The sequence below is a fragment of the Vipera ursinii genome (assembly GCF_947247035.1).
Source record: "Vipera ursinii genome assembly, chromosome: 4".
Taxonomy (NCBI): domain Eukaryota; kingdom Metazoa; phylum Chordata; class Lepidosauria; order Squamata; family Viperidae; genus Vipera; species Vipera ursinii.
In genome coordinates, this window is record NC_139514.1 from 10187253 (window position 1) to 10212574 (window position 25322).

The following is a 25322-nucleotide window of genomic DNA, read 5'->3' on the forward strand; positions in this document are numbered from 1 at the left end:
CTGTTAACCAAATGCTCAAATTTTAATCACATGTTCGTGGGGAAGCTGCCAGCGTCATAATGTGAGAACTGGTCATAAGTCATTTTTTTTTCCAGTGCTGTTGTAATTTCGAACAGATACTTGTATTCAAAAGTCAACCTGCCCAAAATATTTGCATTTGGAAGAAAATGGATTTTCTTGGGGGAAGAATCTGTAGTGAACCAAAGGTGGGTTTTCCACATTCAGTTGGCAAAACAGTAGCATTAGAACTAAAGACTTATATACCACTTCATAGTGCTTTACACACCTCTCTAAGTGATTTATTGCCCCCAATAATTTAGTTCCTCAGTTTACCGACTCTGGACGGAAAGAAGGCTGAGTCATCCTTGAGTCGGTCAGAATCAAACTCCTGGCTGTGGGCAGAGTTAGCTTGCAATATTGCATTCTAAGCACTGCGCCATCGCAGCTTCAGTAAAATATAGTCCGTCCTGTGAGGTATAAGCAGTGGTGAGATTCAAATATGTGAACAACCGGTTCTCTGTGTGGATGCCACTTCCGGACGTCCGTTCTGGGCCTGGGCAACCAAAAATTAGCTACCGGTTCTACCGAAGTGGTGTGAACTGACTGAATCTCATCACTGGGTATAAGGGACAAGCTCCCTTTGTGAAATTCTTGCTGATGCAGCTTCAGAAAACAGCTACTGTATATTGTTCTGTTTGTTATTAGGTGAAGTTATTTTTGGCTTTTAAAAAAATCTTTTGATTTCAGGCAGTTTTGTTAAGGATCTGTTTAAGGCTGCCCTGTTGCTTTCTTACGCTCTGCAAGCTTTCGCAGAAGGCACTTTAAAAGCCTGACATTTAGAATTAAGATTATTATCTGGCACAACGTCTCAAAGGTGCTTTTCAAAAGGCAATTGGGCTTTTCTTGTTTTTTTTTCTTTTTTGTCCTTGAAAACGTTTCGCTTCCCATTCAAGAAACTTCTTCAGTTTTGCTCAGTTGGTGCAACTTTGCTAAATTTTTTTTTGCCTCTGTCTTCTTGCTCTACAGACACATTGTTTTTGCCCCGAGCAGTCGCAACAAATACGCAGGCATGTCATTCCCAGGAATCTACGACGCTCTTTTCGATATCGGCAGCAGGACAGATCCACACAAAGCTTGGAAGGAAGTCAAGAGGCAGATCGCCATTGCAACCTTCACTCTGCAGGCTGCTGCGGGGACTCTGGAACGGTCTTGATTTGCATGGCCGGAAAATTTATATTATGTGGGCAATTTTCCAATCCCAGCACATCGTGGTGATGCCGCTTCCAATACCGATGATTTTGAACATTGAATCAAGTGGGGAGTGAAAATTTGAAATCCAGCTTTACTCCCAATATAGGTAGTCCTTAGGACCACAAGGTGGTCCTTGACTTATGACCGCAACTGGCGTCAGAATTTTTGTTGCTAAGCAAAGCGGTTGTTGAGTAAGTCACACCCAATTTGATATTTTTTGGCAGTGGTTGTTATCTCAAAGATGCTTTTTCGAGAGGTAACTGGAGTTTCTTGTATTTCTTGGAAGACGTTTTGCTTCTCACCCGAGAAGCTTCTTCAGTTCTGAGCTGAGGAAGCTTCTTGGATGAGATGCAAAACGTCTTCAAAGACAAACAAGAAAGTCCAGTTGCCTCTTGAAAAAAGCACCTTTGGGACAACCATGACCTGGAGGACTGAGAATCTCCAAAGACACAATGGTTATTAAGCAAATGATTGTAGTTGCTAAGTGAATCAAAGGGTAGTTAAACAAATATGGCGTCCCCCCATTGCCTTGTCAGAAACTGGCTGGGAAGGCTGCAAATGGCGATTGCAGGACCACAGCCCACTGTTAATTGTTGTAAATCCATGCCAACTGCTCAAATTCTGATCACGTGATCGTGGGGATCCTGCAACGTTCATTGAGAGGACCGATTGCAAGTCGCTTTTTCCAGCTTTGCTCTGACTTTGAACTGTGGCTAAATGAACAGTTGTAAGTCAAGGACTATCTGCATTTAGTTACTTAAGGCACTCCCAAACGTCTAGCTTCAAATGATCCAAGCCAAGGGATGTCAACATTGCTCTGCCCCAAAAAATTGGCCTGTGAACAGGATAGCTGATTTCAGACAGCCCATGGCTGCTTTGGTGTTTTGGGATTATGTGCAAAATACAATGAAGCTGTTTCTGCTCATGGCATGAAACAAAATATAGCTGTTTTCTTCCGAGCACAAATGATGAACATAGAAGTGTGTGTGTGTGGGGGGGGGAACACTCGAAATTGTTGGCCAAGTTGAAGATATTTTAACAGTAGCAGTAGCACAAGTATTGGAGAGAAGACACTTGGATGATTTGGGGGCAGGCAAGGGAGTGGGACACACTAGAATGGGTCATCAGTGATCGCAGCTAAAGAGGGATGCTCTTTGGAAAATTTGGAGTGATGGATTATGCAGCTCAGGATGCCATCCTGAGTGGCGAGGGAGAGGTGGCCATGTCCCCAAGGTGCTTTTTCAAAAGGCAACCTGACTTACTTTATTTTTTCCTTGAAGCTTTTTCGGTTCTGACTGAATGGTGGAGAACGGAAGATTTATGCTCCTTGCAGTCATCTGGTCCTTAGCACTCTCTCTGAGAATTGTTGAGGCCACTTGGTGGTTTATCTGCGCCCTCGTGGGTCACCTGAATAGTGCAAATGGGTGTGGGACCTTCTTGGAACTGCTGAAAGGGCTGTGTTGTAAATGGGAGATAGGTGGTGACATGTCCCTCCTGCTCTGTATCAGTGTTATTGTACATGGGCTCTTTGACCCCTCTTTCTGGACAGAGAGGACGACTGGGTTTGAAAGAGTGATGAAAGAGGCCATCTATGTGAAAATTAAGCCGCCCTCTCTCAATACCTATCTACTATTTACAACAATCTTTTTAGGAGTTTCAGAACGTCCCACACCCATTTGCGCTATTCAGGTGACCCACGAGGGCACAGATAAACCTCCCAAGTGGCCTCAACAATTCTCAAGAAAGTGCTAAGAACCAGATGACTGCAAGGTGCATAAATCCTTCCGTTCTCCACCATTCATTCAGAACTGAAGAAGCTTCTTGGATGAGGAGTGAAATGTCTTCCAAGGAAAAAACAAAGGAAGTCCAGTTGCCTTTCAAAAACCATGACCTGGATGGCTGGGAATCTCCACAGAGAGGTGGTTATGTGCACAGCCTTGCCCTACTTGATTTGGCTTGACCTGAAACTTGGTGTCATGGTTCTGACTAATGACACAGATCAAAGAACATTGCATGATTTGTTTATTCTAAAAAGTCTACAATAATGAGAACGAAGCATCGGCACTCATGGATGGATGCCAGAATCTGAATTCTCCTCCCCTTAACACATCATATCATACAGAATTCCCTCAATTACACGTCATAAATCACATTCACCAATTAGTTTAACACACAAAGTTTCACTTCCCTTCCCTTATCTTCTCAAAACATCCCGGTTGAATTCCTCCCGTGCTTTAGTGATTCAAAGCCAAACAGTTAAAGCAAAAGGCTGCCTCTTATATTGTTTGCAGCACTGACATATGGAACAAGTCAAGTCCCTTTTTGAGGGAGATGGGCGGCTCCGAAGTGTGAAAGTATTTATAAACTGAAAGCATTGTGGGATTGTGTTCTCCCTAATCAGTGGCTGACTTGAATGTTTCAGCAGAGCCTCTGGAATGCAATACTGGTAGTCTTCAAGCCCAGAAGTATGGTTTGTAAGTCTGTGAGTGTAAGCTGAGGCACCTCATGACTGGATTTGAAGTCATGACAAATTTTTACGATTAAACAAATGCTACAGTCATTAAGCAAATAGGGTTTTTTTTTCTGAATGGGCTTTTTTTTTGCTGGAAACCAGAAATAAAGGCTGGAAAATGGCAAAAAAAAATGTTGCAAATGATCATGGCCCTAAAGTTGAGTCAGTTGCCAAGCACCCAAAATGCAATCATGTGATACAAAGGATATGTGTGTGGCCATTATAACCCCAAAAACAGGTCGTATGTAACTCTGGAGAGGTCTGCTGTAACTTCATTGTTAAGGACCAGCCATAAGTTGAGGAGTATCTGTAGTTTATTCCATGTCAGATACAACACGTTTTTCATATCTTGTGTACATCCCCATGTCAAATGTCATCTACATGTTACCTCCAGAGTGAGTTTCCCCACCCCTAGCTTCTTAATAGCATAGGGTTGAGCTTTCCTCCAAAAGGTATTCTTCAGATATGTTGAGACTACATTGCTCATTGAACACAACTAACATCAAACCAGGTTGCGAAAGAATGGGGTAGACTGATCCTCTGTGGAAGCTGATTTTGTTTTTGAGAAATATATGCCTGAACTTTGCTTAAAGCAATCTCTCAGCCCTCTATAAGTAGCAGCTGTTCCAGATATGATAAAAGCATTCTCTATGGGCCCTTCCATGGTATTAAACTGCCAACAGCTGGGATGGAAATAGTCAGTAAAATACATCCTCTGCACTATCATCGGCAAACTTACACAATCTAAGTCAGAATACTCAACTAATCTTTTACGGATCTGAGCAACCAGGTCTTCTTACATACAACAAATAAATATACAAACAAATAAATGAACAAAATATTCTCACAATTCTTCCCAAAAGGTAGAAATTAGGCACTAAACTATTTCAAAATTGATAAAAAATATCTGAACACATGAAACCACAAACATCCTCCAACACAATTTAAAACGAACACCCATGCATAGGAAAAAGCAAAAAATGGGAAAAAAAATTTTTTTGGAAAAACCTAGTGTTCCAGACACTTCATTTTTCATGCACAACTGAAGTTCTTAGATAGGTATGGAAAAAAAGTTAACAGCCACTGATATTTTTTTAAAAAAATCCCATGCTATAATTTAAAGCAAATATCTTTATTAGTATACAGAATAGATTTTTTTTCAAGGCAAAACCAGCAGTACTGACTGTGGAAATGATGACTTGGCTGCATAGCACTAATATGAATATAATTTGATCCCAGTTTGAACATACTTTGCATTAAGAATGTCCATGCGTTTTACTTGGAAAAAAGTGATTCAACTATAAACATGGAAATTGTGCTTGAAGTGGCACAGAGTCCACTGAGCAATTGCCCAAATGAAGACCTACAGGAGGCCTTGTCATTTTTAAGCTAAAGGACTGATCAGCTTTTCTTGTCCAATAACAGGCATCCCCAAACTTGGCAACTTTTAAGACTTGTGGACTTCCAACTTCTGGAATTTCTCAGCCAGGAGTTGAAGTCCACAAGTTGCTAAAGTTGGGGTCTCCTGCAATAGGAGACTACAAAAATGGCAAAGAATGTTGCCAAGTCCCTTCAGGAATACACAATTGTGGGAGAGATCCCAGATAATGAATCTATCCCTAAATAAGTAGAATCCTGTGGAAAATGTTCACTTCACTCAAGTGCCACCTGCTTATTCTAAGGGCAACAACAACAAAAAAACAGGAAAGTTACAGTGAGGTAACTTAGTGTTAAAAATCAGACTTTATCAAAGCAAGTAAATGAACATGCAATGACAATCTGGAGAGTGGAGAACTGTTCTCCAAAGGCGCCTGCAGCTACTGGTTTCAACTCTTGCTAGAACGGTTGTCTTTGAACAAAGCTATGCAATACGAATTGGATCCAAGGACATGCTAATGAAACATGACAATGCTGGGAAGCTGGGAAGTAAAAATACACCGTTAACAAAGTGCAACCATTGGATATTCTGAGACTAAATTGATCTCTTGTTGGAAAATTGCCCCCCATAAACTTTAAGTAGACAATTAGGATCAACTTGGATTTGTTGTACGGTCTCCGCCAATTCTTACGTGCTATTTAAAACCATGGCTTTTTTGCTTTCAAATCTCAGAAGATGAGTTTGTAACTCACCGTGGTCTACTTTGTCTGCAATTAAAGTTCTGTTTGACCTGTCTTTATGCAATTTGTCGTGTTGCTGAGAGGTCAAGCCACAGGGAGTAGCTATAATCACCAAAAGAATCTGCTGGGTATAACAACAGAAGTTGTTGTCAGTGACTGAATGGCTTCTCACAGACACTTTGAATGCAGGATACTTGTATTCAAGGGTGATTGGGGTACAGTGTGGTGGCTTTTAGGCAGAAATTCAAACAAGCAGATCATCCAGATCAGAAAAGCAGGTACTCCAGAGCTAACACTGGAGCACAAAGGACAGAAGCAGCAGATTCTGAAGATGTACGGTTTGTTATTGTCTATCTTCAAGAGTAAGGTCCCGCTCTGTGGACCAGCGGCGGCGAGGTAGGGAGAGTGGGGATGGGTTTCACGCGTGCGTCCGCCACTTGCACCAAGGCAGCTTCGCACGGGCACACTCGCCTGCCACTTGCGGGCCCAGTTCCCAACAGGCCATGGCCTGGCACCGGGCTGCAGACTTTGGTGCGCCTATTCTAGAGCCATCTTTTCCTAGAAAACGAAAGGCTGCTTTATTTTCCTCCAAAAAAAAATGCCAGATTAAAACTTTCTTTTTTAAAAATAGAAGTATTATAAATACAAGAAACCATGCTTTTTTTAAAAAAAGTCCCCTCCTTCTTCGTGCAATCACTTAGGACAGGGGTCGGCAACCTCGGCTCTTTTATGACTCGTGGACTTCAACTCCCAGAATTCCTGAGCCAGCTATGCTGGCTCAGGAATTCTGGAAGTTGAAGTCCACGAGTCATAAAAGAGCCGAGGTTGCCGACCCCTGACTTAGGACTAGAGTGTTGCCAATGAGTCGTTCTGCTTCCATAGCAGCTTTGCCATCTTCAAGTATATAAAAAGTTCAGTAACTTAATTCTGCAACACAATTTGGAATTTATACAAAGATCCTAGTTGAAGGATCTTTGCGCTTGTTGCTGACCATTTCGCCCTTGTTGCAGGAATTTCAGTCCTCCCAGCTTCCACTACTCCCATTAAAAGTCACACTTCTGCCAAAAGGTAGCAAACTGAATGTCTCAAGTATATACCAAGATGTCTTATTTGCTTTACCACAAAGGGGAGGGAAAAACTGAACAGAAAAGCAGAGCTGCCAAAATCAGATATGCAAATTTGGACATTTTGTATATGCTGTTTCCTCCGTGGCGGAGGGCAAGGCATAAGAGAAACAAACGAAACAGCGCCTGATGACCCAAAATTTCCAGTGCCTGCTTTTTTGTCTTGGAAAGCCTTGGCCTTCTGAATAAGTGCACACAGGTAGCTTAGCAGCTCCCTGACATTATATTTCCTGAATTCCAAAGAATAATTAAAAAAAGAGATAATTACCAGCTTCTTTGCACAGACAACTCTAAAACTGTCAGATTTTTCTCTGCCATTCTATTTCTGCATTGAATAGCATGAAAAAAGGTAATACAGAAACGCAATAACCCTCTGTGCTCTCCTTGCTACAGACTGAGAAACAAGAATCTTGCAAGCCTGCAACTACCAAATGAAAATCTGACTTGGATTCTCCATGCATAAGAGGCTGCTTCCTGGAAGAGGCTAGGGGGTGATTAAGTTTCTAGAGGTTGTTCAGTTCGGGCCAGTGAGAACATGTGCTCCCTTTACAACGATGACAGAGAAAAATCCGAGGTTTGCAAGGTTTCTACAAGCATCAGCCATAATTGGGCAAAATAAGGAGTTGGTACAACAAAACCAGTGATCTTGCCCTACTGCTCAAAAGCCATGCACTACACTTGCGCTGGAATGGGTTTTTTTTGTGTTTTTTTTTAAAAAGTGGACTGCCTATAAAATCAATCTTGTGTTAAAACGCCAAGACACCATTTCACCAGGCACGCTGCTAGCCAGACTCTTTTCAGATTTCAAGCTTGTCCCACGACATTTTGAGGCTCTTTGGGTTGCAACTTGGATGCTGGGAGTTCCAAGCCTGCCCATAACATGGGCTCAGCTTTCCTCATGGCGAGCTCAATCTTTGTCGCGGTCATATTTACGTAGCTTCTTTTCACATCGATCACCTGGAAGAGAAAAATAGTGACTTCAGTTCAAACAGCAGTGAACTGGGCGGCTTATGGACCCCCTTAAACGCGATACATTCCGTGGGCAATTATAGTGAAGGGATTTTATTACGCTTAAGGTTGATGCTAGTAATATTGATATTAGTAGTGATACTTTGTGATCGTCTTTGTTTATTGTGCAAGCAGCTTTGTAGGTGCTTTATATTGGGAAATTAGTTATAGAAAAGCAAACGTTTCATGCTTTAGGTACAGGGGTTTGCTTACATGAAAAGAGCATGGTAAGGGGAGGGGGGAAAGGAGTTGTGGTGGAACCTGGGTTGTTGTGTATGAGTCCTCCTCTAGGAATTACTTTCCTGTACCTTTTGGTTCCTAGTACCAAGACCAGATCTCTTTGTTCTGGAAAGGTATAAAAGGTGGAAGACATCTTTCCTGGTTGTTGCCTTCATTTCTCTACCAGCCACGAAGAAAGAGGTGGCCACCCAACTCTTAACTTTGATCAAAATAAAAGTTGTTTTGCTTGCTGAAACCTCGGCTCAGGAGTTCCTCTTTTGGCTCTTTTAAATTCCTGAGTAATGCTGGGGCAATTGTGAGGCAAAGTGTAAAACCTTACTAATAAGCAGGCATATACATAGAATGAAGGCTACTGCTAAGCTTGTAAGCCGCCCTGAGTCTTCGGAGAAGGGCGGGATATAAATGGAATTAAAATAAAAAATAAATAAATAAATGATAGTCCTTATTTGTTAAAGAGAAACCGGTAAGCACTAACATAATTTCAGAAAGAGGCTTCTTAGTTCAAGTTCCTCAAATCTGGGGGAAAAAAAATCCAGCTTGCACACGACTCCATATTACCTTTGAAATAATTGTGCATAAAATGAACACAGGCAGTCACAGCCTAGTGACTGAAGTTACAATGGCACTGGGAAAAATGACTTATGACCGTTTTTTCACACTTATGACCACTGCGGCATCCCCATGGTCACGTGATCAAAATTCAGACTCTTGGCAACTGACCCCTATTTAGGACGGTTACAGAGTCCTGGGGTCACGTGATCACCTTTTGCGGCCTTCTGACAAGGAAAAGCCAACGGGGGAAGCCAGATTCACTGAACAACGGTGTTACTAACATAAACAACTGCAGCGATTCGCTTAACGACTGTGGCAAGAAAGGCCATAAAGTGCAGCAAAATTAACTTAACTGTCTCACTTAGCAACAGAAATGTTGGGCTCAATTGTGGTCATAAGCCAAGGGCTATCTGTTCTTGGCAAATGAATAGGGTAATTGGAAATTTTGCTCCCAAAGTATAAACACGGGAGACTGGTAGCAGCAGGTTTGAATGCTTATCTATATTTCTCAGATCAATAAGCACTTATACAATCTACCCTAAATGTCACCGTTTTATATCAACGAGTCTCAAAGGGCACCGTGCTAGGTTTTTAACTCATTTTCTAACAGGCTGTGCTTGTGATGAATGAAAAACTGATTCACCGGTGCCCTAAGGAATTTTTCAAATCAGCCTTCTAATAATGACTTAGGTGCACAGAATCCATTCATCAGCCACCTACCGCAACAGTCAGCATGACTTTGGCATTTGCATATTTCTTAAAACACAATCACACCCCGTTAGGAAAGTCTGACAACAGAATCCATTAAAAAAAAAACTTCAACAGAAAGTTGAGAATTTGTGGCAGAATTATGTACTTACGCCCCATAGATTCAGATTCTGACTGAACACCTTATCGCCTTCAAACACAATATGGATATTTAGCTGCAAAAGAAAGGAAGGTTTTATGCAATAAAATAGAAATGCACGTTTACTCGCATTTATCCAACCGGGTCTATTATTACTTGGAAATAACCCTTCCCTTTAAATGTATGAAAGCAGTGTTTCTCAGCCTTGGCCAGTTGAAAATGGGTGGACTTCCTCTCCCCAAATTTCCCAGCCAGTTGAATTTCCCACCCATCTTCAACTGGCCAAGGTTGAGAAACACTGTATGAAAGAAAAACAGAAATTTTCCATTCTTCAACCACTCTTTACAAAACTTCATTTCTACGTTATCCTGCTGCCGTTCTCTGAACTTGTTCCCATTTCTCTGAATCCTTCTTAAAGCATGGTGCCACCTAGATACCACCTAGGACAGGGGTAGGCAACCTCGGCTCTTTTATGACTCATGGACTTCAACTCCCAGAATTCCTAAGCCAGCAGAGCTGGCTCAGGAATTCTGGGAGTTGAAGTCCATGAGTCATAAAAGAGCCAAGGTTGACTACCCCTGACCTAGGATAATCAAATAAAACATAACTGAAACAGAATGATTAATCCCACAATTGGGAAATTGTGCATCGACTGATGCCTTGTAAAATTGCCTCTGTCTTTTTCGCACTACTGGCTCATATCCAATGTGCCAATCGTCCCAATCTCTTTTTCGCAACTGCCATTATTAATCCAGTATTTGCCACCTTGTTTCCACGTGCTAAATTTCTAAGTCAAGAATGCAGTATTTGCTTCTATTTTATTACATTGCTATTTTCAGCCCATCCCACTAACTTGAATTTTTTTTTGTCCTCTGAATATTAATTATGCCACCCAACGTTATTCCCTCTACAGATTTGATAAGAGGTCCCTCTATGTTCTCATCCAATGAAAATGTTAAAAATTACAAGCTCCAGTTCTGGACTATGTGTCATCTCACTTAAAACCTCTCTACAATTTGATGAAGAGCTGCTGGTGATTACCCTTTGAGCCAATTGTGTATCCATTATATTGTTATGTCCTCCATCCAACAGGTAATTAGCTTTTTAATCAGCCTCAAATAGAAAAAAAAACTATAAAGAACTAAGACCACCTCTATATGTTTGTCTCTGTGTGCATATACTTTACTGTAACTAATTTAATAGACATAGTTTATTGTCAGGTTGCTCTATGGACGATGTCACACACACACACACACACCCTGCATTCTAATGCAGTATGATTTCCTGAAATCTGTTACTGTTTTTTTATGGTAAGACCTAACTCATTACAGTGGTAATAAGAACATCATTGAAGTACCAGGTTAGGGACAGATCACCATGGAAAAACTCTATCTATGTACACCGAGAGTCAATACTGACTTGATGGTATGCTATCAATCAATCAATCAATCAATCAATCAATCAAAAGTCTGTGCGCGTACATCAGCCCACCAAAGCAAAAGAATAACTTACTAATGTACTGTTTGCCTCTACTCGGCTAAGTTCAGGAATGGAATTCTTCGCATAGATTGAAATTGTCACTTCACGTCCAGTTTGATGCCAATCGTGTCTGCAGGGCACCACTTTCTTTCCCTTAGAGTTGAGCAGACAAACATGATTAGTTTTCCATTAAAAAAATCTCTGCTATCTATTTTTCCATTGGAGTGAAAATTGCCATTGTCAGCCACAATTTGGAACAGAAGCTTTCCCTAAAAACGGTATGGGAACATTTATGCAAAAGGAAGATTATCCCCCGTTGGCGGAACCTGTGTCTTTAACTAATAAAAGGAATCTGTACTTTTTCCACCCTGCTAAGTAGGACAAGGCACAGAAATATATTTTTTTTATTTAAGTTTTCCTAAGGTTATGAAAGGTAGGCCCAAACCTCCTAAAACTTCATAAGTCCCTGCTGCTTTGTCTCCTAGCTACTTGCACAATCTACTCCAGCAAGTTCATTGCAAGAGAGACTCTTAAACAGTAGTGTCATAAAGAGGAATAAAGGTAGTCCTCAATTTACAGCCATTTATTTAGTGATCATTTGAAGTTACAACAGCACTGATAAAAGTGACTTAGGAGGTTGAAAAAACTGATCACATGACGCTGGGACACTGCAACCGTCATAAATGGGAGTCAGTTGCCTAAATTCTGATCATGTGAGCATGGGGATGCTGCAACAGTTGTAAGTGTGAAAAACTTACATAAGTCACATTTTTTCAGTGCCACTGTAACTTTGAACGGTTACTAAATGAACTGTTGTAATAAGCCAAGAACTACCTGTACTGTTCAAACTATCACTTCTTTCCTGTATATGAAATTTTACAGAATCCAAGCTCTTATTCTTAAGGTATGAATGGACTAAAAGCAAAGTCAAAAATATTTAGATTTTTCCAATCAATCCAGCTGCAACTACTTACGGCATCCTTCTTAATCCATAGGTGTGTTCCTGTTGTGCAGCCCTCTTGAGACAAAAAAGTATTAAAGTCTGATGTTTTCCTCTTACAACAACTCCAGTACTTCATCCTATATATTACAAAGAGCAGAGGGGGAAAAACACTATGTAGAGTCACATAGCATTATGGCAAGTAATCCAAATATGCTGCTTGGCTATAAAGAATTTTAAGAATTAATTAAGCCACACAATACCCACCCTTCGTGGAATATAGGCACACCAGCATGATAAATACACACATCTTCTGAGCTGCTTGGTCCTTCGAATGTCTAGGGAAATGTTAGCAGAAAATAATTCATTAGCCACTGAATTATAACAGGCTGGATCCCAATGTCCCAAAGGTACTTTTTCAAAAGGCAACTGGACTTTGTTTTGCCTTGAAGACATTTCGTTTCCCTGATTCTGACTGAATCAGAACTGAAGAAGCTTCTTGGATGAGAAGTGAAATGTCTTCAAGGAAAAACAAAGTCCGGTTGCCTTTTGAAAAAGCACCTTTGGGACCACCGTGACCTGGATGACGGAGAATCTCCATAGACCTTCTGTATCTCAATGCTTCCCAAGCAGGAAGAAGTGATGCACGTTCTTAGCCATTTTTATTACCGTATTTTTTGGACCATAAGATGCACTCCCCCCCAAAAAAAGTGGGTGGGTGGGTGGAAAACGAGGGTGCGTCTTATGGTCCGAAGGTGATCTGTATGGCCAGCCCCAACCTCCGCAAGTGGAAAGCAAGGGAGATTGCCAGGAGCACGAATCGGCACGTGCTGAGAAACGCCGATCTCACGCTCCTGCAATCTCCCTCGCTCGGTTTCAGCTTCAATTGCTACAAGAGAAAGCAGGCTGAAACGGAGCGAGGGAGATTGCCAGGAACGTGATCTCGCACTGCTGCAATCTCCCTCGCTCCGTTTCAGCCTGCTTTCTCTTGTAGCAAGGGAAGCTGAAACCAAGCGAGGGAGATTGCAGGAGCGCGAGATCGCGTTCCTGGCAATCTCCCTCGCTCCGTTTCAGCTTGCTTTTTGTAAGAGAAAGCCAGGCCCACAGGGCCGCCTCCGCGGGTACTGCTCTAACGCGGAGAGGGAAGGACAAAGAGGGAGGGAAGGAAGAAAGAAAGGAAGAAAAGAAGGGACAATGGGAGAGGTAGGGAGAGAGAAAGAGAGAGAGAGAGAGAGAAAGAGAGGGAGAGAGAGGAGAAAGAAAGGGAGAGAGAGAAAGAGGGAGAGAAAGACAAGGAAAAAGAAAGAGGGAGGGACATAGAGAGAAAGGGAAAAATAGAGGGAAAGAGAAAAATAGAGAGGGAGAGAGAGAGAAGGAGAAAGAAAGGGAGGGAAATAGAGGGAGAGAGAAATAGGGAGAAATAGGAGGGAAACAGAAAAATAGGGAAAGGGGAGAGGAGAAAGAAAGAGGGAGGGAGAGAAAGAGAAGGGGAGAGAGAGAAATTAAATTAGTAACATGGTTGTTAAGTGAATCTGGTTTCCCCACTAACTTTGCTTGTCAGAAGGTTGCAAAAGGTGATCACATGACCCTGGAACAATGTGACCATCATAAATATGAATTGAATTGCCAAGCATCCGAATGTAAATCACATGACCCTGGGGATACTGCAATGGTCATAAGTGTGAAAAATGGTCATAAGTCACTTTTTTCAGTGCTGTTGTAACTTTGAACAGTCAGTAAGTGAATCGTTGTAAGTCGAGGACTACCTGTACTTTATCATTTTTTTTCCTTTTTTTGGGGGGGGGGTGTCAAGTTTTTGACACCTTGCTGGGTGACTGGTGGTACTCGGACATTGCCTTGTCCTAAAAGTGGTACAATGGATGAAAAGGTTGAAAAGCCCTGTTTTAGTATACCAGTACTATTTGGTTCAGAATATTTTTTTTTTTGTTTTCCTGCTCTAAAAACTGGGTGCATCTTATGGTCCGAAAAATACGGTATTTTGCAGTTCCTACTGGTCATTAGCTAAGAGAGCTTCGCAATTAGCCAAGTGTCCTCCAGTTGTCTGGATGAGGATGAAAAGGGGGGGGGGGGAGAGAGAATGCTTTTCTGTGGCTCTTTTAAAGGACGTTGGAAAAATATTTAGCTATGCAGATTTGGACCAATATTTCAATTTTAGACTTTGTCTAAAATAATAACACTGTTGGCCTGATTAATGCGTATTCAAAAATAAGAAAATGGGTGAAAACTCCCTTTGCTCAGAATGCACGAAAATGCACTTTGATATATACATAAATCCATCCATCCATCCATCCATCCACGCACCCACACACACACACCTATTCATGGGATGTGTTGATCTAACATGGGTTGACAGGTTTGTACTAAAAAAACACACACACTTGAAATAAAACAGGTCTACTATGTTGTTTAAGATATTTACCTTTAAACAGCCTGCATTTTTGCACGTAGTCCCAATCTTTATCTCATCGCCATCATCTTCTGCAAAATAAGAACTCTGTTTAGAATGTTTCTAAGTTTTCATGCTTAAAAGAAATTTTTTTTTGGGGGGGGAAGGATCGAGATGTAGAAGACATCAGAGAAACACTTATACTGAGTATTTTGTGCACAGGTTTGCTTTTCAAACATGAAAACACCATGCACACAGTACGAATGAGGAATAATAAATAATAATAATAATAATAATAATAATAATAATAATAATAATAATAATAATAATAAAAATGATGATGATGATGGACACAACACATTCTCTGGTAAAAACCCCTTGGAATGTTACTAGGCTACATACCTTTTATTTCATTTTCTGATGATAGTTTTAGCTTTTCTAATGACTGTTTCAAGGAAGCTGACACTTTCAACTGCAAGCAGCTCATTGGTTCATCAGAACTAAGGAATCATAGGGAAAAATACATTATTTTAATTATTCAGTCTCAACAACTAAATATTTTGAATATTTAAAAGAAGTGGAAAAGAGTTCTTCGTATTAATATTCTTGGTAGTTACTATTATCATTGAAAAGGATTATATTATAGGTTTACAATTTTATCTGAGGTTGGTTTACAAAGATATTTTGGGTTTCTTCTCTCCAGGGAAAAAAGTAAAATAAAATACACTTACAACATTACACTTACTTAGACAGCAAGTAATAAATGTAACAAAAATGAAATTATATGCAGTTGACTTGACATTACTGCCAGTCTTAATTGGTATTATTGTAGCATTGTTACCTTGGTCTTTCAATTGCTTCTATTGGCTTTGGTGCTTGAATTATGTGCTCTTCAAATTTAGGTTTCAGATCAGTTAATTCTTTTCGTTCACAGGTAGTTTTCACTTCAGGTTTGACTGGTTCAGGGGGTTTCTCACTATTATGGAAGCCCTTGGTGCAACCCTGTTGTAAAAACACTGTTTAATACAAGTTGTTACTCAGTTCTATCGATGTAGTTGAAAATGTATCCTTTCTTATTAGCCTTCAGATTCTTTATCAGTTTAATTTGTATGCTTGGTTAAACAGATATTCCCTTTTTTATTAGAGTATACACCTACTAGGTTGTACACCTACTAGGTTATACACTTACTGCCAACCTAGCAGTTTGAAAGCACGTAAAAAATGCAAGTAGAAAAATAGGGACCACTCCGGTGGGAAGGTAACAGCGTTCCGAGCGCCTTTGGCGTCTAGTCATGCCGGCCACATGACCACAGAGACGTCCTCGGACACGCGCTGGCTCTTCGGCTTTGAAACGGAGATGAGCTTTGGCCCCTAGAGTCGGAAACGACTAGCAGGCATGTGCGGGGGAACCTTTACCTTTATACACCTACACCAACTTCTGTTCTTCACGTATTGTAAGATGTTAGGACAGTAGAGATCCTATGCTTTAAAAAGCTTAGATAGTAAGAGTTCCATTTAAACACAATGTGCCATGTAGGGCACTTACAGGAAATTAAATAAACCCAGCCAGCTTTTGCATGTGTTTGCCTTCCTGGAAAATATAAGTGATTGAACTTGGCACTCAATTGTTAATATCTTACTATAGTGTAAATAAAACCTACGTAGCTACTAATACATACCTTAATGCTTAAGAAATCAGAAAAGTCTGTCGTTCTTCTTTTACAGCATGACCAGCCCTATAAAAATATGGCACCATTGAACATTTAAATCTTATTCAGTATCAGGTGCAAACAACCAGACCTACACATGTAGAGCTACCTTATTGTTCTCTGCCTATAGTACAAGAATCTACTCAGACTGGCAAATTCTGTCTAGAAAAGACCAGATAAGGTCTAAGTCACGGGTCAGCAACCCGCGGCTCCGGAGCCGCATACGGCTCTTTGAGCCGTCTCCCGCGGCTCCCAGCCGCCCGGTGCGCACGCACCTCTTCGAACGGGCAGTGGTGCACGCACACCTCTCCAAATGGAGAGTGGCACCGCCCATTTGGAGAGGTGCGCGCGCACCTCCGCACAAACGGGCAGCGGCGCCGCTTGTTGGAAAAGCTGCCGCGGCATGTTTGCAGGCTGCCGAAAGTGGCAGCTCTGCAAACGAGCCGCGGCAGCTTTCCCAACAAGCGGCGCCGCTGCCCATTCTGAGGTGCACGCGCACCTCCCCAAACCTTTGAAGAGGTGCGCGCGCACCTCCGCGCGAACGGGCAGCGGCGCCGCTTGTTGGGAAAGCTGCCGGGACACGTTTGCAGGCTGCCGAAAGTGGCAGCTCTGCAAACGGGCCGCGGCAGGTTTCCCAACAAGCGGCGCCGCTGCCCGTTTGCGCGGAGGTGCGCGCGGACCTCCGCGCGAACGGGCAGCGGCGCCGCTCTTTGGGAAAGCTGTCGCGGCACGTTTGCAGGCTGCTGAAGGCGGTAGCTCTGCAAACGGGCCGTCGCGCAACCGGTTCCATCACACATAAAAAAATGGCAACCGTGCGCGTCCGCGCATGCGCAAGAAAAACCCATTTTGCGCATTCGCAAAATGTTTTTTGCGCATGCACGTGCATCTTTTTTTTATGTGTGATGGAACCGGTTCCCAGTGGCTCTTTTCCTTTTTCAGGTTGCCGACCCCTGGTCTAAGTGATTCAAGGGTTAGGAGTTTAGACCTAGTCCTGTTGTGTTTAGCTAGGGAGACCAAGCTGAATCCTTTCTTGAGCCCTCCTCCCATCTAGGATGGTTGCTCTCCAACTTCTGGTGAATATTAAAAAAAACCTGTGAACTACAAAGAAGATAATTTAACACTAATCTGATGGTGCTATATTCCTCTTAGGTTATTTGACATGGTTCCTACTTTTTTGTCTTTCAGTTGCATCATTTCTTTTCATCTCTGTTTGTACTGCCCAACTAAGGCTTGATTAAGCAATGAAACAAGTTAATTAACTTTACAATCAAAACCTGAATCATTATTCTAGTAAATACCCTTCTGCCAGACTGAGCAAAAAAAAAAAAAACTGAAAAGAATTCCACACAATTCAATTGGCTGCATGTACCAACCTTTTCCCCATGATTTAGCCTGTATTTATACCGAAGGTCAGTGTTATTTGAGGAATTTAGGGGGGGGGGGGAAGTGTTACTACATTCAGGTGAACTGACAGAGGTCACATAAACACTTGAATTAACTAAATATCATTTAGCTTCAGTTTTTTAAAAGCCGTTGAAATAATTTATATTTGCCCACTTACTTTAAGAGCATCATGAAAGACAGGAATGCCTGGGTGATATGTGCATGATGCTAAAAAAAGAAAAAGCAGATGGCTCAGCCAAACTCAACAGTGAGTAACTTTATATGAAGCAGTATTTAGCTGAACAATTTAGTCTTATGCAACAGTGACACTTTCAAGATATGAAATAAAGCCTGCAATTCCCTACAAATTCCTTTTCTCTACTGATTGTTTGTCCTTGCCTCTCTCTCATCTCTGCTGGGTTCTGTTAATCTAAATTTAGAATGTAGGCTATTCAGGGAAAGACAATGTCATTTAGTTATTATTGCCACAGTGTATTACAGGTGAAACTTGAAAAATTAGAATATCGTGCAAAAGTTCATTTATTTCATAAATGCAACTTAAAAGGGAAAACTAATATATGAGATAGACTCATTACATGTAAAGCAAGATAGTTCAAACCGTGATTTGTCATAATTGTGATGATTATGGCATACAGCTCATGAAAACCCCAAATCCACAATCTCAGAAAATTAGAATATTGTGAAAAGGTGCAATATTCTAGGCTCAAAATGTCCCACTCTAATCAGCTAATTAAGCCATAACACCTGCAAAGGGTTCCTGAGCCTTTAAATGGTCTCTCAGTCTGGTTCAGTAGGAATCACAATCATGGGGAAGACTGCTGACCTGACAGTTGTGCAGAAAACCATCACTGACACCCTCCATAAGGAGGGAAAGCCTCAAAAGGTAATTGCAAAAGAAGTTGGATGTTCCCAAAGTGCTGTATCAAAGCACATTAATAGAAAGTTATGTGGAAGGGAAAAGTGTGGAAGAAAAAGGTGCACAAGCAGCAGGGATGACCGCAGCCTGGAGAGGATTGTCAGGAAAAGGCCATTCAAAAGTGTTGGGGACTTTCACAAGCAGTGGACTGAGGCTGGAATCAGTGCATTAAGAGCCACCACACACAGACGGATCCTGGACATGGGCCTCAAATGTCGTATTCCTCTTGTCAAGCTGCTCCTGAACAAAAAACGTCAGAAGCGTCTTACCTGGGCTAAAGAAAAACAGACCTGGTCTGTTGCTCAGTGGTCCAAAGTCCTCTTTTCTGATGAGAGCAACTTTGCATCTCATTTGGAAACCAAGGACCCAGAGTCTGGAGGAAGAATGGAGAGGCACACACTGCAAGATGCTTGAAGTCCAGTGTGAAGTTTCCACAGTCTGTGTTGATTTGGGGAGCCATGTCATCTGCTGGTGTTGGTCCACTGTGCTTCATTAAGTCCAGGGTCAACACAGTTGTCTACCAGGAGATTTTGGAGCACTTCATGCTTCCTTCTGCAGACGAGCTTTATGGGGATGCTGACTTCATTTTCCAGCAGGACTCGGCACCTGCCCACACTGCCAAAAGCACCAAAACCTGGTTCAATGACCGTGGGATTACTGTGCTTGATTGGCCAGCAAACTTGCCTGACCTGAACCCCATAGAGAATCTATGGGGCATTGCCAAGAGAAAGATGAGAGACATGAGACCGAACAATGCAGAAGAGCTGGTCTTCCATAACACCTCAGCAGTGCCACAGGCTGATAGCTTCCATGCCACGCTGCATTGAGGCAGTAATTGCTGCAAAAGGGGCCCAAACCAAGTACTGAGTACATATGCATGCTTATACTTTTCAGAGGTCCGATATTGTTCTATGTACACTCCTTGTTTTATTGATTGCATGTAGTATTCTAATTTTCTGAGATTGTGGATTTGGGGTTTTCATGAGCTGTACGCCATAATCATCACAATTATGACAAATCACGGCTTGAACTATCTTGCTTTGCATGTAATGAGTCTATCTCATATATTAGTTTCCCCTTTTAAGTTGCATTACTGAAATAAATGAACTTTTGCACGATATTCTAATTTTTCGAGTTTCACCTGTATATAGTAATATTTGCTATATAAAGAAATAGAACTGATTTTTTCTTAGTAAATCATAATTCTGTTATATTAAACTTTCATTTGTATAACACATATCCCACCAAGCATTATAAGTGTACATTCCACAGGGGTATCATGCATATTGCTTAAACCTATGTTCTAAAATAGGGTTGAACTATTAACTGTGCAAGAGAAATAAAGTTCTTCCTTAACGAGCACCATGTAAACTTTGCAGAAATATTAGGATTACCTCACAAATATTTAGATCATTCTCATTATTCACAGATTCTGTATTTGTGACTGTATATATAGAAACACCGAGGAAAAGTACTAAACAATTATTTCAGTTTAGGTATTAGAAGTTATAATCAAACATTTGCACATATGCAAAAGGGGGCTAAGAATGCTCACACACACACAAAAAAATAGCTAATATCCCAAATGCTATCTTATGTTACAAGGGATGTGCAGTGATCCAGATCTGAACGGGGAAAAGCTGTTAATGAAGCACAGAGGAACCCACATGTTTTCACCTGCTGGAACTTGTCAAACATCATTTACAGGGATTGTGGAGTTGCCAACAGGTGAGAAGTACATATGTACTTATTATTACAGCTTATTACAACATTTAAAGCAGCTTATGGCAATAAAAATGCAGAATGTAAAGCAATCATAAGATTCATACAATTGAAAAATTAAAATCCATCAGATAATGAACAATTATGACAATAATCAAGCTTTTTGCCACAGGGGACATCTTAAGAGGGCATGTCCAGCTGACCAAAGCACCAGCCAACTTAAGTTTCTGTGTACTCCTTGAAAGCCCTATTGTGTATAACAATTGTGTATAAGTCTTCTCTCTTTTCTTTTCTACTATCCCTGGCAAACTTTTACAGATCTCAAAAGTGGACTAGCAGGGTTGTAGGCCAGACGGGTGTTGAGGTGTCCAGATGAAGAAGTCAAAAGAGCATCCTAAAAAAAGGCAGTTATGGACCACTCCTGTGTTGTTGAGCACTGTAAAACTATGTTATAGAGTTTACCACCGATGATTAGCACTAATGACCTTAGGGGACCTTGATAGTCCAAATGGAGCCAGACCAAATTCCACAGCTGTCCACTTAGCAGGCAAGTCAAAACACCATCCAGGAAGAAGGCAACCCTGCCATTCGTTTTATTTAAGATAAGATAACCTTTATTGTCATTTTTTTTACTGTGGGCACACATTAAAAATGTGCCAACACTGGCACACATTAAAAATGAAATTCTTCTGCCTGCTCTCAAGTGTACACATACACAACACATATACAAGCATGCTATATACATACATACGTACATACCTACTCTTACATATACATTTATTTTATTTATATTACCCCAGGCACACATTAAAAATGAAATTCTGCTGCCTGCTCTCAAGTGTACACATACACAACACATATACAAGCATGCTGTATACATACATACGTGCCTACCTACTCTCTTACATATAAATACATTTATTTTATTAATATTACCCCAGGCACACATTAAAAATGAAATTCTGTTGCATGCTTTCAAAAGTGTACACATACCCAACACATATACAAGCATGCTACATACATACATACATACATACATATGTGCCTACCCACTCTCTTACATATAAATACATTTATTTTATTTATATTACCACAGGTAATTTTAGCCGGAGTTGTCAAAGAGAAATCCAGGCATCAAGTTGGACTCCAAAGGAGGCTCCATCCAAGTCGATGTCTCTCAATCTGGGCCCCTTGAAGACGGGTGGACTTCAACTCCCAGAATTCCCTAACCAGAAAGGCTGCCTGGGGGATTCTGGGAGTTGAAGTCCACCTGTCTTCAAGGGGCCCAGATGAATGAACAAACCTTTATTGTCAAAGTACAACCATGTATACACTGAGATTGGCTGAGCCTCCCTTCATGCCGCCTGCCCCAGCTTACAGTGACAACAAACCCTCCATCTTATTACACCATGTGAACTAATTGCACAACACGCCGGCCTCGCAAGTGAATCATGCATAAAGTTTATAAAAAATTATTTCCCGTTCAAAAGCCTAACAGCCCACGGATAAAAGCTGTTTTTCAGCCTGTTGGTGCGGCTGGCTATACTCCTATATCTCCTACCCCAGACATGTCAAACACAAGGCCCGGATGCGGCCCGCAAAGTGGTTTCATGCGGCCCGCGAAGCCATCCTAGAAACAGTGAGGGAACGGCCCCCATTGCCTTGGCCCTGGCCCAGAGACCCTCCTTCTGCCAGAGACCCTCAGATCTGTCCCACTCCTGCCCAGGCCCCCATAGGCACCCTTGATGCGAACGATGTAGAGCTGGCCACGCCCACCCAGTAGGCCATGCACACTCTAACCACGCCCACTCAGTAGGCCACGCCCACCCTGGCCACACCCACCCGGCCCCCTGAGGGCAACCGCAGTGCTGATGCGGCCCTCAATGAAATTGAGTTTGACACCCCTGCACAGTAGGGTGATCAGATTTAAGTTATAAAAGAATCCACTAGATGGAAGCAGAGTTAAGGTCTTCTGCTTTCCTTTGCTGCCCTCTAGGGTTGGAGATCTTTTGTTTAAACCCAAGAGTTGATAGCATAACGGTAGCCATTTTAAGCTCTGTGGACTTCAACTCCCAGAATTCCTTAGCCAGAAATTTTGGGAGCTGAAGTCCACACACTTAAAAAGATGCTGAGGTCCTAGAAAGAGTGCAGAGAAGAGCAAGAAAGATGATAAAGCGTGATGTGAGTTTGACACCCTTGTCCTACCCGACGGTAGGAGAGTAAAGAGGGTGTGAGTCCAGGGTGTGAGTCGTCCCCGAGGATTTTCCTCACTCTTCCAAGGCAGCGGGGTCTGGCGAGGTCATCCAGTGGTGTCAGGGGGACAGCCCACGATGTCTTGTGCTGTGCTCACCACTCTCTCTAATGCTTTCCTATCCACGGCTGTCAGACCAGCATGTTGTTGTTGTTGTTAGTTGTGAAGTCGTGTCCGACCCATCGCGACCCCGTGGACAATGTTCCTCCAGGCCTTCCTGTCCTCTACCATCTTCTGGAGTCCATTTAAGCTCACGCCTACTGCTTCAGTGACTCCATCCAGCCACCTCATTCTCTGTCGTCCCCTTCTTCTCTTGCCCTCAACCTTTCCCAGCATGAGGCTCTTCTCCAGTGAGTCCTTCCTTCTCATTAGGTGGCCAAAGGATTTGAGTTTCAATTTCAGGATCTGGCCTTCTAAAGAGCAGCCAGGGTTGATCTCCTCTAGGACTGACCGGTTTGATCGCCTTGCAGTCCAAGGGACTCGCAGGAGTCTTCTCCAGCACCACAGTTCAAAGGCCTCCATTCAAAAGACCAGCATACCAAACCACAATACCACAAGGCTTTCGGGTAGGCTTCTCCCCTTTCCTCCGAGGTTTTTTTTCCCCGCCTCCCCACCCCCCCACAATCCGTCAGGCAGGATAAACCTTCACCCAACGACCAAGTTTCCACAACCCCCCCTCCACAACTAGCGGGACTGCCATCCCCCATAAGCACCCGCTAACACGGCCTTCCCTCCTGAGGGGCTGTGGTTCCAAGTCCCATCGCTCTCTGCCGGCCGTGCTGGCTGCGGACCATGGGGGCTAGAGTTCCCGCTCTCTGGAAGGCGGCGATAAGGGAGGATTGGGGCGTGAGGGGGAGTGGGGAGGAGGGAGGAAAGGCGCTCACCTTCCGTGTTGGTGGCGGGGTCGAAGCGCTGCCCGCATCCCCGGTTGTAGCAGAGCAGAGCCATGGCCGCTGAAGGAGAAACGCCGGTCGATCCCGCACGATTGACTGACGGAGTGATTGACAGGAAGGAAGGAAGGAAGTCTCCGCCTCTTCCTCCTTCCGGACCGTGCCGACCCGGCACTTTCGGGAACGTTCGCGTAACTTCGCGGAGTTGAGCCGTTGGCGCAGGCGCGTAAACCCCCTGGCGCTTGGAACGGGGTGGGGGGGGGGAAGGAGAGGAGCGGCGCATGCGTACTTGGGAGCGGCGGACAGGTTGAGGGCGCGAGCTTAAGTTTGCTCGGAGGGAGGCGAGTTAAGGCGGCTGCTTTTTTGCAAAGTCCATCCTGGCGATTGTTCGCTTGGGCAAGAAATGCTTTTGTTTGTAGCGGAGCTAGGGCGGTCCGTTCTGGCTCTTGCACCAATCCGGGGAACGAGTCAGTCCAGGAAGCGGTTTAAAGGTGTTACGTGTGAACGGATCGCTCGCGGGACAAAGAGCAATGGATGCAAGATAACGGGTGGGAGAGGAGGAGGAAGGAGGAGAAGAGAGGCTTGGAGGAGCGGAGAAAGAATGGCTTTCGGGAGGCTTTAGGTTGTGAGTGCTCCATCACTGGAGGCTTTTAAGAAGAGAGTGGACAAACCATTTGTCTGGAATGGTATAGGGCAGGGGTAGGCAAACTCGGCTCTTTTATGACTCATGGACTTCAACTCCCAGAATTCCTGAGTTCAGCTATGCTATGCTATGCTGACTCAGGAATTCTGGGAGTTGAAGTCCATGAGTCATAAAAGAGCCGAGGTTGCCTACACCTGGTATAATAATAATAATAATAATAATAATAATAATAATAATAATAATAATAATAATAATAATAATAATAATAATAATAATAATAATAATAATAATTTAATTTCTATACCCCCCTTTTCCCGAAGGACTCAGGGCGGTGTACAGGGCAATACAATAAAATACAAAATACAAAAATTAAAAAATATTAAATATTACAGCCCAATTCAATACAATTAATACAATAACATTAAAATACCCCTAAGCCCATCAGACCAGGCCGGCTTGTTCAAATAGATATGTTTTTAGGTCACGTCGGAAGGAGCGAAGGTCAGGAGCCATCCGGAGCTCTACCCGTAAACGGTTCCACAGGTCTGGCGCGCCCACAGAGAACGCCCTCCCCCTGGGGGCTGCCAGTCGACACTCTTTGACCGACGGCACCCTAAGGAGGCCCTCTCTGTGGGAGCGCACTGGACGAAGGGAAGTTGATTCTGGCCGCAGGTGCTCCCGTAAGTAACCCGGACCCATGCCATTTAGGGCTTTATAGGTCGTAACGAGCACCTTGAATCTTATAGGGCCAGGGGTAGGCAACCTTGACTCTTTTATGACTCATGGACTTCAACTCCCAGAATTCCTGAATCAGCATAGCTGGCTTAGGAATTCTGGGAGTTGAAGTCCATGAGTCATAAAAGAGCCGAGGTTGCCTACACCTGGTATAGGGGGTCTCCTGTTTGAGCAGCGGGTTGGACTAGAAGACCTCCAAGGCCCCTTCCAACTTTGATGATGTTCTGTGTTCTATATGTAATAATTGGAGCTTTAGTCTTTAACAAACGTGGTACGAACACAACTGTAAAAGTACTTCTGAACCCGCTGTGTGGAGAGAGTTTCCTCCTTTAAATTTCTGGGAGTCTAACTCTGTGAAGATCTGACCTGGAAAGTTAATACAACCCAGGTGGCCAGAAAGGCCCAACAGAGACTCCACTTCCTCAGGGTCTTGCGGAAGAACAGGGTAGAACAACGGCTAATGACCTTCTTTTACCGCTGTACTATAGAGAGTGTCCTCTCGCACTGTGTCATGGTTTGGTATGCTGACCTGACAGCCGCAGATAGGAAAGCATTACAGAGGGGGGTGAGCCAG

The 25322-nt window shown here is 42.8% G+C and overlaps 2 protein-coding genes across 3 annotated transcripts in view; one reads left to right on the forward strand and one right to left on the reverse strand.

Annotated features, from left to right (window-relative positions):
• The window catches only part of LOC310640031 (N-acetylated-alpha-linked acidic dipeptidase 2-like), a 49106-nt gene extending 47763 nt beyond the window's left edge, over positions 1 to 1343 (forward strand). For both annotated transcript variants that reach the window (XM_083362113.1, XM_083362114.1), the window contains exon 19: positions 1027 to 1343. In XM_083362113.1, the coding sequence (XP_083218239.1) occupies positions 1027 to 1213 (187 nt within the window). In that variant the 3' untranslated portion in view covers positions 1214 to 1343. The remainder of the gene's footprint in view (positions 1 to 1026) is intronic.
• Positions 1344 to 6725: 5382 nt separating this feature from the next.
• On the reverse strand, positions 6726 to 23472 carry CHORDC1 (cysteine and histidine rich domain containing 1). Its single transcript, XM_083362366.1, has 11 exons — positions 23365 to 23472; positions 17749 to 17798; positions 16158 to 16214; positions 15320 to 15480; positions 14881 to 14978; positions 14512 to 14570; positions 12339 to 12409; positions 12106 to 12211; positions 11165 to 11284; positions 9666 to 9728; positions 6726 to 7962 (listed from the first exon to the last, which is right to left on the reverse strand). The coding sequence occupies exons 1-11, from the start codon at positions 23426 to 23428 to the stop codon at positions 7810 to 7812; spliced, it is 1002 nt and encodes a 333-aa protein (XP_083218492.1). The 5' UTR covers positions 23429 to 23472; the 3' UTR covers positions 6726 to 7809.
• Between the last annotated feature and the right edge of the window lie 1850 nt (positions 23473 to 25322).